General features: G+C 33.1%; 1 protein-coding gene and 1 non-coding gene across 4 annotated transcripts; one reads left to right on the top strand and one right to left on the bottom strand.

The window, feature by feature from the left end:
• Nucleotides 1-6,404: 6,404 nt before the first annotated feature.
• TRNAD-GUC lies at nt 6,405-6,476 on the top strand. The gene has a single exon. It is a non-coding gene; the product is annotated as a tRNA-Asp (tRNA).
• A 1,919-nt stretch (nt 6,477-8,395) lies between these two features.
• Nucleotides 8,396-15,089, bottom strand: LOC113856606 (pleiotropic drug resistance protein 1-like). Of its 3 annotated transcripts, none has more exons than XM_027488502.1 (21): nt 14,610-14,935; nt 14,371-14,491; nt 14,088-14,261; nt 13,835-13,994; nt 13,662-13,738; nt 13,481-13,534; nt 12,711-13,385; nt 12,273-12,589; nt 12,020-12,180; nt 11,805-11,908; nt 11,576-11,720; nt 11,394-11,489; nt 11,149-11,273; nt 10,720-11,052; nt 10,322-10,612; nt 10,146-10,229; nt 9,909-10,042; nt 9,573-9,800; nt 9,302-9,473; nt 8,954-9,208; nt 8,396-8,880 (listed from the first exon to the last, which is right to left on the bottom strand). In XM_027488502.1, the coding sequence occupies exons 1-21, from the start codon at nt 14,933-14,935 to the stop codon at nt 8,620-8,622; spliced, it is 4,293 nt and encodes a 1,430-aa protein (XP_027344303.1). In that variant the 3' UTR covers nt 8,396-8,619. The 3 variants fall into 3 exon arrangements, with proteins under 3 accessions (XP_027344303.1, XP_027344304.1, XP_027344301.1); XM_027488503.1 differs by having other exon boundaries at nt 8,423-8,880; nt 11,149-11,264; nt 14,610-15,089; XM_027488500.1 differs by having other exon boundaries at nt 8,423-8,880; nt 11,149-11,310; nt 11,392-11,489; nt 14,610-15,089.
• Between the last annotated feature and the right edge of the window lie 749 nt (nt 15,090-15,838).

Consider the following 15,838-nt stretch of genomic DNA (forward strand, 5'->3'; position numbering starts at 1 on the left):
AACCTTACAAAATCACTAGAGAACGGTTCCACCCAGCCAAGTTGTGTTTTGCTCAGTTATGCTCACTGATCGATGACTGACACGGGTTGCAGATCTAATGAAAAGGATGGATGTGTTTTAGAGAGTGAAATGCATGGCTATAATTTAAGTTTTTAATTTAAGAGCTTTTCAATGTAAATTTCAATGTTAAGATTTTTTTAATGATAAAATTTTAAATATATTTTTAATTCTTTATATTTTACTATTTTTATTTTAATCTCTTTAATTTTTTGGTTTTTATATTTTTGTAAATTGTCATTTTTAATCTCTCTTATTATATTGTTCAAATAAAAATTGATTTTTTTTTTAACATTAGAGACTATACGGTATGGTAAAATTTCGGATATGATGGAGTTTGAATAGAAAATTTTTTACTAAATAAATTACCTAAGTGTGAACACAAGGAAGCCTCTAACTGCTACAGCAATCCTTTAGTTTAACTAAAGAAAATCACAAAATGAAAAAAAAAAATTCTGACGAGAACAACAATTATAGAGATTAAAAATAAAATTTTACAAAAAATTTAGATATTAAAAAAAATAAAATATACTTGAAGAGATTAAAGCTAAAAATTTGCTAAAATAAAAGATATTTAAGCCTATAATAAAAATACATAAGTTTTATTTATTTAAAAAGTTTGATTGTTTTTATTTTAGTTTATAAACATTTACTGAAAAATCATTTAAACTTATTCATATTGGATAAACATTGACAAAAATAAATAATTTTAAAACTTATCAATCATAAGCATATGAATAATAGTTTACCAGCATATACGTATTACAAATATAAAGTATATCATAAAGTATTTCTTATAATAATCTAAACAAGTATTTTCACTCAAGCTAATGTTTGCACTGACTTAGGTCAGTTTTTTTCTCCCATCTCTTCGTCTGTAAAATATCAAACCTAAAATCAAATAAAATAAAAAATGTCTTCATCTGTCTTCAAACCATCATCCTCCTTCAGCAAGATCCTTTGTAAAATGCACCTTCTCCAATAATTCTAATATCAAAGTCTATAACTTGGGGGCAAATCTTTCCTTTCAGCTAGCACCTTTTCTAAAATATAGCTTTTGATACTTTAGGAGACAACAATCCGTAGATAAGTGATGAACGTGAAAGAAACAAAGAACTTACCAGCTGCTTGGTATGTTTTTCACTCCAAATAAAATGAAATAGCGTGAGAGGGAATAATTCTCAATCATTTGACTTATGAAATCATTGTCTGAACACAACGTTGTTATTGTCTCTCTGCAACCACGTGTTGAGGGCTACCCTTAAGGTTATGATGAGGAAGTGCCTGTTTTTACCGCACTTGATGTCATTGGTTTGTCTTGTTTGCTTCCTATTAGCTTCTTTATCGTTGTTGAATTTGCATATGCATGTTGTCCCTACGTCTGTGCTGTTGGGGTCTTCCCCCATGTTTATTCAACCAGCCTGCCCTAAATTTTTCTTCTTTCTAATGATTTTCTTTATTGATAAAATGAAACATTTGTCCTCTTAAAGTAAAATCACATAAATATATTTTCATCTCAATGAACAAACTAAGTTTTGAGCAAAATCTGATATTATCATAAATTTAAAGTGTGTTTAGATATAACTTTTTTCTTCATATTTACAACATATATTTATCATAAAATTAAGTTGTTATATAAATTATTATCATAAATTAATTACGTAACTTCTATCATATGTATTTTACAAGGACTTTCCCTCCCCCTTTTCCTATTAATTAATCTGCTCGTAAACCTTTGTCGAAAGGAAAAGCTTGTATAATAGCCAGTAAGAAAAACTTCATAGGATTCCTGGGAACTGAAGGCCAATATAGGATTTGCCCAACATCACGTTCCGACAGTGGAGATCTAATCCCATTGGGTGCTTCACAATACAAAAGGAACAATTTTGATATAGGATTTTTCTTAGTGCTCATTTTAAAGGAAAGGTATCATTTACAAATTTGATATTAATTAACTTTTTGTATGAGTTAGAGTATATATCCTTGTATTATTAATTGCAATTAACCATTTATATGAGTTAGAGTATATATCATTGTATGCTATTAATTGTAATTAACCCAATTTGTTGCTTATAAAAAAAAAACTGAAGGCCAATATACAATTTCTGTAAGTGTGAAAGGAAGTTTGTATGTGTATCAATCCTGACTTTTTATTATTTTAATTATATATTTTTTAATTTCTCTTTTCCTTTTTGTAGGATCAATCATGCACCATATTTATTATTATTTTTGTTTATCTTTTCTTTCTTTAAAATTTTTATGAGTGAATCAATTTTAAGAGGTATAACAAAGATGAGTTGGGCATTATTTTTCTCCTTAAAAGATGTCAAGACATAGAGTTTTTTCTTAATTTAATTTTCTGACTTTTGTATGACAAAGAAAAATGATTTTTCTATTTCTCTAAGAATATATAAGAAATGAGAGATAAAGTAAAAAGAAAAAAGAAAAAAATTGTGTATATATATATATATATATATATATATATATATATATATATATATATGAGGAAAGATCTTCTTACACTGGTTTAAGTCTAAAAATTTTTACACTCAATTTAAACATTTCATTTAATTTATATCTAACAACAGTGAAGTAATAAATTATAACCCTTTAGATGTAAGTTAAATGAAAGGTTCAGATTAAGTGTAAAAGTTTTTAGACTTACACCAGTTTAAGAAGATCATGCCCTTATATATATATATATATTATAATTTTTTAGTCTTTTGATATAACTCAAATTAAACAATACCAATAAAAACATTTAAATATAATAAATTTACAATTTATTTTAAAATATTCATAATATTAAATGATTGAATTAGTTATATATATTTGCATAGAAAATAAATATCTTGTTAATACAAAATTTACAATAAAGTAAAATAAAAATACTTAATAATTAATAATTAATATATCTAAAGAAGGTCTAGATTTTTTATAATTGAAATAAAAAAAACATGTTTTTTTTTTATGTATAATTAGAACCAGAAGGAGTATAACGTAAATAAATTAAGATAGTAAGAGAGAGTTGCCTGTAGAACATGCATTTTATGTCTTCCAACAACAAAAAACTTCCATTTCATGTTAAGTCAAATGGTGAAAAAATGGAATTCCTTTTATATTACATAATTAATAGTACCAAAAGATCTCTGAATAAATATTTTTAGATTATCATTTAAATTAAAAGAATACAAAAAGGAGGGTAACATTATTATTATTATTATATTGATTTTGTTAAAACAATTTTTAATTTAAATTATAATATTTAATATTGCATGCAACTTCATTTTAATTTCTGACGAAAATATTTTAATAATTGATTCCTTTTAGTTATCGCAACAATTATTATATATCTCTATCATTTTATTGCGAAGCAAAGAAATGTAAGATTACTTGCATGAGCCATTATTGAAGGATTAAAGTGGTCCATTTCGACATACATGTAGTTAGTTTGTTATTAATGGAGTAGGATCAGTGAAATCGCTGTAAAACCATTGAGTTCTGAACTTTTCAACAATCTTAATGGGTTATCTTTCTAATTTCCCATTATACGGATAATGAATTAATGGTGATTACACATTAGTAGAGTGACGTGAACTATTCCATCAAATGATTAATGAATACACTTTCATGTGACAATGACATGAAGATGAACTTAACACACAGATTAGGTTGCCAACACACCAATATCTTGTTGATAAAAAAGAAATGGTGCACGATTGATTAATTGGCACACCAAGATGTATATCCGTACATTCCCAAAGAAACTTCTCCTCTGTTCAAGATTTTTGTGTCTATATACGTTACAATCTTAATTTAATTTCAATTCAGTAAGTATTTAATACTACGCTGGCTGTGTGAGTTGTCTTGCAGCATTAATTACAGTACTAAACGTAGGTGTGGGGTGCAAGTTGATCACACTGCATTATACAGGTTAAGATTGAAACACTGTTTGTTATTCTCAAATTGGAGTTATTGGGCACAACGCGACATATCTACACTACAAAACACAATACATAGAGACATGGAACATGATATGAACAAATGAATTATATGAAATTAAATATCTCGGATATGTTTTATTGAAGGTGCTATACAAGAAGTGCCAAATATAGATTTTCTTAAATTTAAAAAGTATTAGGTGTTGAACTATTTAAGCCAGGTGTATAATTGATACACGTCAAGCTTGAATGACACATATCTTTTTTCTTCAAGTGTCGGCGAGGTTTAATTAATAAGTTCAGAGCTTATGTTATGAAAAGATATTAGAGCTTGAAATATGGTGGAGTTTAACTGTTCTATGACTATGAGTTTGTGACGCAATAAGATGCATGATTTAGTTTATCCTATGGAAGGTTTGAAGCACTCCATGATGGGAATGATTGAAGTGCCTCAAGGCGAAAGACAGCTAAATCCCAACTTTGAACAAATAATTGGTGACTCAATGAAGGAAGAGGCAACCCCTTTTGGGGTGAAGTTCGGTTGTGTTTCAATATGGGTGAAATGTTTAGGAGATCATAATTATATTTGAATTTGACTAGTTTGTTCCTACATTGAGCTGTATTATGCAATGCCAATTATGTCAAAGGACTATATATGCGGCTCTTTCCAATGAACCCAAATCATGATTTTGTTGAAGTGTTTTTATCAAATATCAGAATCAAGCTTCTTTATCAGCCAGGATATCCGAATCAATCTAAGTCACATCAACTATAGATCATATAAGCTAGATTTTTATTACGATTTTGTGAATGAGATGTTTTACTTGCACCAATCGAATATGACCAATGCTTTCATCAAACTTTTCAACACGGCTTCAATATTCACCTTTTCAAATCATGTTGACGGGTGAAGTCCAAAGCCACCTTGCTGTCGATGATCTTTGTTACCTACCTCTTCTCTGATCCCACCACACGAGCAACAAGCCCATGAGGATCAGATAATAGCATTTGGTGCCAAAGAAAAATAAAATATTATACATAAAATTATGAAAAGCCATGCACTCTTCTTTCACGAGGTCAATGTCTTTTCAAATTGTGAATGACTACTATACCTTTCGGATCTATGATCAGCATTGTTATCTTAATCTTATCAATGTGATTGAGAGGTACCTCTCTTCATAAGGCTTAACCTTCGTGGGTCTATTTGATTCCAAAGAAAATGGCTACAAATTCCAAAAGCATATCGTTTTCAACGCTTAGTACACCGCACGGGCTGGCTTCTAATTGTAAGCAACGACCCGTTATTGCTATTTTATAATTTTCATATATTTCCCTATTTTGTCTTCCTTTGTCACTTGGGTTTATGTGGCTACCTTTTGCTTCCACCAGATTCCGATGTCGTTCTGCACATTAGATATATATTGCACTTAAAATATTAGACGTCCATTTAATCCATCGTACCTGGATATAATAGTTTTAATTATTGGAATAGAGTTGATAATATAACAAGAAATTTAGGATCTAACATACTAATTAAATATATATTAGTATTGGTCATGCAATACTAGCACCAATTCCGTATTCTGCTTTGTCGATCTCTTGTGGATTGCTTACCCCAAATATTTTTCACTCATTTGAGTTCAATATCTGCCATGTCTATTTTAAGCACACATATTTAAAACTAAACTATGCGTGACATGGATTTGTCCCTACCTTGTAATAATAGACTTGTAAATTCTTATAAAGATTGAAATATAAAATAATAATAAAATGATATATATAGAATAAAACTTTAAAATTTCTATTCCATCATCGCATATAATAATAATAATAAATCTTGATACAGTATATTCAATTTAATAATCACAAACAAAATTTAAATTAACAGTTTTCCAGTTATTCTGCTCTATATAGTTGTTTCTTGGTACTTGAATTTTCATGAACACAACACAACCAATGATGTAATATAAGTTAATTCAAGTATCAATCTTGGGTAGATTCTCCCAGAGACCAGACCACACAGCTAAAAGCTAAAAAGTAGCTGAGTTATTAATTTTCTTGCTTGGATGGATAAGAGACCAAAAAGCAGGCAACATGGTATAGCTATTCCTATATCGCAATAATGGGGGTGGCATATCTCAGTTATCTAAGCCAAACAAATCTAATGCTATGGAAAGCAAAAACCAGAAAAGGTCCTAAGTGGCTTAAGATCGTCAATCAGCTTACAACAAGCAGACAAAATGGCTGATATAATCAAAAGCATTTCCTCAACGAAAAACATGGGAGTATGGTAGACAAAGTGCTGAATTTTGCCAATCATACAACCCACCATTATATGCATCTAAATAACTGAATTCAGTACAATCAAAAGTATATTTTTAATTAAATAAGCCAACCTAACAAGCAGTCGTTGTAGTATAGTGGTGAGTATTCCCGCCTGTCACGCGGGTGACCCGGGTTCGATCCCCGGCAACGGCGTTCTCATTTTTGTTCTATTTTGGGGATTTTCAAGTCTCTTCTCGTGTCATGTTATATTTGGATGGGCAAAACCTTTTTTCTTTTGCTTTGGTCAAAGATAGGCCCAAGATTTTATTTTAGTCAATGGCCCATGTCGGAACATTGAAACTCAGTTTTGCTTTGTTTTTGCGTCCACCAAAAGATAGACCCAATAAAATAAAAAGTAAATTTATTCCAGCCCAACACATCCAAAAATAATTAAGCAGTTCGGTTTGATATTGTAGGATTCAAAATTTTTCTTAACCTTTTATATTAGTATTTCAAGAGACATAAAAACAAGAATTGTGGACCGAAAACAAAAAGAAGAGAAATTATTTGTGTGTAAACCTGTGTTACAAAATAATTTCTCTACATTCTGTATACCAGTCTCAAATTGCTAACTACTGAATCCAGAAACTGCATATTTTAAGGTCTTGCAAGTCATTATAAATATTTGGAGTTGATCACGAAAATATATATAGACTATAGACTATATAGACTTGAGAGTTTAAGGCAAGTTTTAATGTCATAGCACTACTTTGTAGGGTCACATTGGCATAATGGATAATCTTGATGCGAATCTTAATTTGTGCATGTCCAAGTCCATGGTCTTCATACTGCTTGTACACCATTATTGTTAGATTAACTCATTCAAGTTTAGAATTAGTTGTTTGTTTTTTAATAAACCTACTCTCCAGGAATAAAATTCTTAGTTAATTTGTTATTCCGTAGAAATAGCCATGATATAGTCATGGATCTTTCTTTTACTCCTGTTCTGTACTGGCTATATAAAGCCATTTCATTCCATTTAATAAATTAATATCATCCGACCTTAAACACTGGTATTAGAGCCCACACAAGGGCCTGATACTTAGAAAGCACAAAAAAAAAAAAACAAAAGAAGAAGAAGAGTTGAGTGAAACACATGGCTGACGGCAATAGCTTCCTCAGTATTCTGAAGTTTGATGGAGACTATGATCACTGGTCCATGTTAATGGAAAACTTGTTGAGATCAAAAGAGTACTGGAGCGTGGTGGAGCAAGGCTATGAAGAGCCTAAAACACTGGAGTCACTCACAAGAGCAGAACGTCAAACCTTGGAGGAGCGAAAGCTAAAGGACTTGAGGGCCAAGAATAATCTGTTTCAATCTATTGACAAGAATATTTTGAAAACAATCACCTAAGGAGAAGACAAATCATGGTAAGAGTAAGCATATTTATGTTCAATTTCATTTTCTTCGGGAGTTGACAAATCAAGGAGAAATTGAATTAGTACACTGTGGTACTAAGGATCAGCTAGCTGACATTATGACCAAGGCCTTGAAACTGGAAGTATTCGTGAAATTGAGAGAAAGACTTGGAATGTGCAGTAAACTGATTGTGCTTACTTGAATAACAACTCAGTTTAAGGGAGGGTTTGTTGGAAGAGTACCGTTGTTTGTGGAACAAGTTCTGACTCATTCAAGTTTAGAATTAGTTGTTTGTTTTTTAATAAACCTACTCTCCAGGGATAGGATTCTTAGTTAATTTGTTATTCCGTAGAAATAGCCATGATATAGTTATGGGTCCTTCTTTTACTCCTGTTTCTGTATTGGCTATATAAAACCATTTCATTCCATTTAATAAATTAAGCTTAAGAGTTACAATTAGTATTGATATCATCCGACCTTAAATAGTTATATGTAATATTATATTTTAATCATACTCTTCTTATGCGGAACCTGTTCTATGGGAACAAGAAACAATGTTTTAATGTACAATATAGTTGATGTTTCTCCTGATAGCGGCAAAATATTGCCAAAGCCTTGAGTTATTGTTTGTTTCATCAATGATATTAAATTGAGAACTAGTGATTAAGAACGATGCATCCACATCATCATGCAGAGATTTAGATGAATATCAATTATGAAGTGATGGAATAGGGAATTGAGAACAAGATGCAAAAATACATTACTTTGCATTGAGAATTATATTAACAATACAAAAGTATTCTTATTGGTGTGCTTACATTTATAAAAAGAAACTGAAAATGGGCAAGTACAAGTACTATCTATATTAGTGTAAAGAAAAAATGAAAATATAAAGAATCTTTCACGTTGGGAAAGAGTGGAATAGAGAAAATCTATTTATCTCTTTTGGAAGTTAAATGCCTTGATTGCAACAGCGAAAATGAATGCAAAGAGAACCGCAATGCCAGCAACAACAACAGCACAAACTCCAATGAAGTCATGTTTGATACCATAATAGTCTTCAAGGAAATATTTCACAGGCTTTCCTTCAGTTTGCATTTCTGTCATTATATCTCCAAACTGAGATGCAACCAATCCATAAATGGTCCAAGCCACTGGACAAGCCCAATAGTACCATCTCCACCACACAGGAATGCTCTGTTCAAAACCAAATAACACTTAGCATAAATAATAATATTCATAAATGCATTCATAGGTTGTTAACACTTACAGGTCTAGGGACCACAAATCCTGAGAAGAGATTCCAAATTGCATAAAATGCAGCAGCCACAATGGAAGCAACATGGTGGTTTGGTGTCACTGCCACAGACATCATGCCATAGAAGGTGAAGTACAAAAATGTGAAGTACATGAAAAATAGATACCAAAAGAATTTCTCTGCAGTCCAGTCAAATCCAATCATGGCATAAACTATGACACCATATGTCACTGCTTGAGCAAAGATGTAAGGTACCTCTACCAGAATCTGTCACAAAAAAGGTTGTGTTAATTAGCATGACTACATATGCAAACTAAGGTACTAATTATTAATTAATGATTATGTTTGTGTGATTAATACCTGTGCAAATGCATAGGGTAAGGCAGAGTACATTCCAGCAGCCTTTTCTCTATAAAACACAGTTCTTTCAACTGCTACCACTGGCTGTACTGAGGAAGAGTTTTGTACTCCAAGGAAGAGAACAGCAGTGTACATTGAACCAATAGCATTCAACAGGTCTTGTCTACTTGTGCTGTAGAATCACCAAAATGAATCAGAATTCAAGTGGAATTTGCAAGATGAGACTTTTTTTTGGTGAATAATATGATTTTGTTTAAAAATTTTGACTTACTGTTTGCCTCCAAGGTCCCAGAACATTGTTCCAAACATCAAGGCTATGAAGGTAGTGAAGAAAAACCTCACAGCAGTGTATGGTGGATTACGCCAGTAAGACCAACGTTGTTTCCATAAACAAGCTTGGCATTGGACCAAGAATGACTGAGAGTATTGAGTAGGGAAATGAAGATCCTTTGAACCAGGAGCAGACTGGCCCAGTTCTTGTATAAGCTGCTTGTTTCTCCTGAAGAACCATGGAAAACAAATTTAAGCATTTTGCAAATCAAGAAAATAAAAATGACAATGGGTACTATAGTTAATAGACTTATATTTATATGCATTATCATCTTACCTATATAGATCAGAATTCTTGTATAAATCAGTAAAATCAACACCCAAACTAAGTTCTTGTGCTGTAGTTGTAACTTCCAACATCCATGTAGCTGGATTATATCCGTCTTTGATTTTGCTCACTCCTTCAATGCTCTGCACAGTTGAATTTATTGTAAAAAAAAAATATAAATAATTATAAAGAATTACAGTGGTTCACTTAAAAGTTAATAATGTTGAAATTTAAGTAGGATTTTACCTCAAAATATTTGATCAATTGGCTTGAATGACGACCCAGTGGTCCAACATATATTTCTAGTCCTCCACGCTTCATCAGGAATAGCTGGAATCACACATAAAATAACATGTCAGGTTCAAGTCTAATGGAGAAAAAACCTACATAAGACAATTTCATTTATCATTATGATTGCTCACCTCATCAAAAGCTTCAAATATGTCAATGCTAGGTTGATGGATGGTACAAACAACTGTTCTTCCTGTGTCAACAGTGTTCCTCACTGTTCTCATAACAATTGCAGCAGCTCTTGCATCCAACCCTGAAGTAGGCTCGTCCATGAATATTATAGAGGGATTGGCCACTAATTCAACTGCAATAGTCAACCTCTTGCGTTGTTCAGTTGAGAGACCACTCACACCAGGCAAACCAACCAATGAGTTCCTTAATGGCTTCAGCTCAACTAGTTCCATGACTTCCTCAATGAACATCTGCAACCATTGGTCAAATCCAAAAAGTTTGAACAATCAGCCTCTAAGAAGAGAAAGCCAGCTATATAAATGACTTAGCTAAAAGTTTTTTCATTGTTCTTACTAACATTTCTGGTGTTGGAATCAACACTTGAAGGTAAACGAAGCCATGCTGAGTAGAGCAAGGATTCATAAACTGTAACATGAGGTGAGTGGATATCATTTTGCTCACAGTAGCCAGAGATACGAGCAAAAGTTTCTTGCTTTTTGGGATACCCAGAAATTTTTATGCTTCCTTCAATATATCCACCGGTTTTCCTACCAGCCAGAACATCCATCAAAGTAGTCTTACCAGCTCCACTAACACCCATCAAAGCTGTGAGAACACCAGGCCTGAATGCTCCACTAACACCCTTCAAAAGGACCAATCTATCCTCTTGTACACCTTGTTCCTTCATTTCCTGCAAGTTCAAATATATATAGAGTTAGAAATCCTAAGAGAAACACTATTAGAAACACAAATATTAAATTTGTATACAACTATGATTGTGATTTACCTGTGGCATGTCAACAGAGTATATGATCTCATCAAAGGTGATAGAATGTGGTTCAAAAGGAAGGACCATTCCTTTTTTCTTTCCATGGCTAGACTCCACAACAGAATCACCTCTTCCTGAACTTTCTGCAAGACATTTGAAAAAATGTTCAGATTTCAGCGTCTTAAGGTGTATTATGAATTACTAATTAATGAGTATGTTTGCCATAGCGTATTCATGAGTGATTTATAAGCAAGGTAGTGCACCTATGCGTGGTAATTCAACTTCTGCTACATTTCCTTGGTTAGGGTTATCTGCTTCTGGTTCATCTTCAGTAATTGATGCTTGTGGCTTATCAAATGCTGCACATTTAAATGCATATTTATTAATAAAACTTGCATCTATAAAAAAGACATTTTAAAGTACAAATGATGCAAAAAATACTCACCGTCGAGGAACTCAAGAGCTAAACCAAACATCAGGTTCAAAAGGAACACAAATCCAACAAGTGCCCCAACGCCTAACCAATACCAATATGAATCTGTGAAGAACCCACGAGTTTCCAAATATTGAACTCCTAAATTGTTGGTAGCCTGTAATTGGAGCAAAAATATTAGGCCTGCACTTTTCTTAACCAAAAGTAGGCAAATTCTAAAGTTGCAATTTCAAGAAATTACATTGTGCCAACTGTTCCCAAGAAATTCATTGACCATCAAAGCATTCTGCCCATACATCAAAGGTGAAATCCAGTAACCCCAAATCCACCAGCCTTTGATATCCTCTGTTTCATTGGCAAAGAAATGCAAGAAGCATTAGTTAAGGTTTATACATTATGAGAAAAATGCAACAATTTGTTTTTTTGGGGTCACGGGTGTGTGTTAATTCAACTTACTTCTTGACAGAATGAAACCACCCAATGCGAGAAGTGTGAGAACTGCAAAGGAACCAAATGTGTTGGCAACAATCATGTTTCTACCCAATGCTGCAATAGCTCGGAATAATCCAGAAGCCATTTGACTAACAAATAATAGCACAAGGTACTGCTTGAAGAGCCTGCACAAAATTCAAGACCTCACATCATTAGTAACATGCAAACTAGTATAAGTAGCATTCGCACTCCTAACTGATAAAAGCAGCTTCTTTACCTCCCAACATTTGGATCAAATCCAACAACATAGTAGGTGAGAAATACCCAAACAGCAACCTCCACTATTGTAACAGGAATCTTAAGAATCCATGAAGGAATAGCGTATGCCCAAGAGGGATAAAATAGAAGGTCCCTTTGCTTGTAGAAAACAGGAAGCTTAGCAATGGTCATAGAAATCTCAGCCATTCCATTAAACATAACCATTATTAATGTAAAAAACAGTGCACCAGCATAAACACCCGCATCATCCTGAGTGTCATGATGCATCTCGGTACGGAAAAATAGTGTCATTGCAATTAAGGCCATGACGAAAAGCTGAAAAGCATCAAGAGAAAAACGGTAGGTCAAAAACATGTACATGTAAAACATTCATTTATAAATGAAATATAGCATTTGGTTTTTATTCATATAAACGAGGAAGAACTCTAGAACCAACCTGACATAGCTTGAAGATGTAGACAAATGAATTCCTTTTCATAAGCAAGTACTCTCTTGAGAAGTTAGCCTTTAACAGCTCCTTCTTGTTGATACCATAACTCTTAGTGGTTAATGCAGCAGGGTGGTTCTTAGTCTTGTCATATGGAACTGCAAGCTCCTCGCCAAGTTTTCTACCAATATGGAATGATTGAAATGCCTCAGCAAATTGAGTAACAGTCACAAATCTATATGGTTCATCTCTTCGGGCCCAGTACTGTGCTTGATCCTTTTTAGAAGTCACTTCTTGAAGAAAATCAGCGACACCCTTCCTCTCAGGACATCTAAAACCCATGGTTTCAAAGAAGTCCAAAACATATTCACGTGGACCATGATAAACAACTTGTCCATCAGAGATTAAGATAATGTCATCAAAAAGCTCATAAGTCTCAGGTGCTGGCTGGAGCAAAGATATAACAGCAGTTCCATTAAGAATGTGAACATATTGCCTTAAAGAGCTCACAATCTGAAATGTTGTGGAACTGTCCAACCCAGTGGAGATTTCATCCATGAATAGAGCATTTGCTGGTCCAACCAACATCTCTCCTGTAGTAACACGCTTCCTTTGTCCTCCAGAGATCCCACGCAACATTTCATCTCCCACCATAGTATCAGCGCATATGTCCAACCCCAAAATCTGCAAAATCATACAGTTGAATAATTGAATACCTTGGCCTTTAAACAAACTTCAACTCATGACATCACGCAATTGAATTGAACCTTGAGTATTACCTTTAGTGTATAGTCCGTTACTAAGCTTGATTCCTGGCCTTCAGCAGCAGTTGCCTGTTATAGCAAAAGATAATCAGATTTAGATACAATGACAGTATTTAAATATATAAATAAAGTAGCTTTCTTTTTTTGTTTTCTTATTTTACTAAAGTAAAGGTTGATAATAGTTTGTTTTTCTCACCTTCATGTAGACATCAATATCTGGATCAGGCTTGATATTTGCATCTTTCTCTCTTCTGGACAACTCAGACAGCAAGTCTGTGGATCCCAAAAATGAAAACAAGTTGTGTTTATGCTACACACATCTTAAGTTAGATTTTGAAAATGTTATCAAGGTGGTAAAAATGGACTAACCATAACGTGATCCAACCCCTTGGCACCTAGCTGAGAAAGCCAAGGTTTCTCTCACAGTCATTTCTCCAATATGAACATCATGCTGGCTAATATACGCAGCAGTTCTCTGGGGTACAAACTCATTCATTCCATGTCCATTGTAAGTCACTCTCCCGGATACCTGAAAAACACATAGGTATCCAAATTAGATTTTGCTTTTAGTGATACCATATTTGTTATTTAATATACAATATTTAAGGTAGATCTTTTTCACCTGAAGACTTTTATCAAGCTTTCCTGACAAGGCTAAAAGGAGTGTAGTCTTTCCTGAACTGGGAGGACCCAAAAGCAGTGTCATCCTCCGAGGTTTAACAATCCCACTAACATCTTTAAGAATAGTGACGTGTTTCTTTTTGCTTGGGATAATATGGAGCAAATTCAGAAGTCCCTGAAAGACCAAAATAGAGAAAGACCATGAGACTAATCGCAAACCAAAACAAAGAAACCACGAAAACCAAAAAGCAAAATTTTATGCACTAGAATCTGTCCCTCCCTACCTCTATGACATTAGTAACAGAGTTGATGAAACTGGGCAAAGCTCTACTTCCCACAAATGCCTCTGCCTCAATATTCAGGTGCTCATATCTAACTTCAATTGTTGGAATATCAAGCCCAACTCTAGAAAAAAAGAATGAGATAAGAAGCTTATTAGTTATTACTTCATCAAACAGTGAATCTTGGAACAGAAGGACGCAAAAGCAATCCACATGCATGGTGGTATATTATATATATATACCTATCAATTCTCTCCTTGAGCTTCAACAAGAACTTCTCATTGTCCTCTTCAGCAACCTTGACCAACCTCTCAAGAAGTTTCTGTCTTTCTTGAAAACCGAGATCAGTGACATCGATCTCATTGGTGATTCCATGTGATGCAGTTAACAAACCTTTCTTGAGACGGTTGTATGTGGGTAGCTTCTCAAGTGCTGCCCATTTCAAAGCTTCTTCATCATCCTCTTCACGAGAAGACTTTGAGAAAACCTCAACACCACTGTTTCTCCAAACAGTGGAACTTCTTGCTCTTAAACTATTACTTGCTCTGTATACATCACTTCCCTCCATTGTCACTTACCCACCTCCTTGTTTCTTCTTCTTCAAGGTAGGCAAATTTAAAGCGTATGTGACCAAACCCAACAACACACTTCTCTTTTTGTTTGCAGCTGAATGCTAAAGAATCAAAGAATGAACAAAAACAAATGAAAGATAAAATTTTGATTTCTGGGGTGCGATGAAAATTGAGTATGGAATGGAAAAACATGTCTCTATTTATACCTTTGAAGTTCAAAAAACAGGCGGCGTAGGAAGAGTCAAACGTTGAAATATATCCCATTTTCTTTTATTTTTTCATATTAAAGATATAAGAAAAAGTACAATAAGTTAAACAATGAAACCAGAAAAGAAAGAAAAAAGAACACGGGGAAATTAAATTAATCATAACAAACTCTGAAGGGAAAGTTCCACTCTCCAATGGTCAAATAAAGAAAGAGGAAATTTCCTGGTTACTCGAATCATATGCTCTAATTTATTATTTATCTTTTCATAAAAAAAAAAAAGTATATCATTTATCTTAGAAATGTGTATAAATAACTAGTACGAGGCCGTAGAATGCACGGTCATGCAAAAGTTTCTCGGGATGTATCATTGTATTGTTCTAACTTTTAATAAAGCAATGTTTGCCAAAAATATACGAAAAAATCGAATTAAGAATTAAACAAAATCTATGAAAAAAAAAAAAGGTAGGGAATATTATTGTTCCGTAATTATTGGATTAAAACAAGGCGGCTGAGACTACTCGTTTGGGGATGGAAGAACAGTGTGTAATAATTGTATCTAACAATAATTCAGCAAAAGGGATTCATAAAACAACAAAATAACAAAAGAAGACAATTAAAAAAGGTTAGGATATTTAAAAATAATATTAAATAATTAAAAGGGTCTAGTCAGGACTTTGGGCTTGACCAGTAC

The sequence above is a fragment of the Abrus precatorius genome, unplaced genomic scaffold (assembly GCF_003935025.1).
Source record: "Abrus precatorius isolate BTA unplaced genomic scaffold, Abrus_2018 Scaffold11, whole genome shotgun sequence".
Lineage (NCBI taxonomy): Eukaryota > Viridiplantae > Streptophyta > Magnoliopsida > Fabales > Fabaceae > Abrus > Abrus precatorius.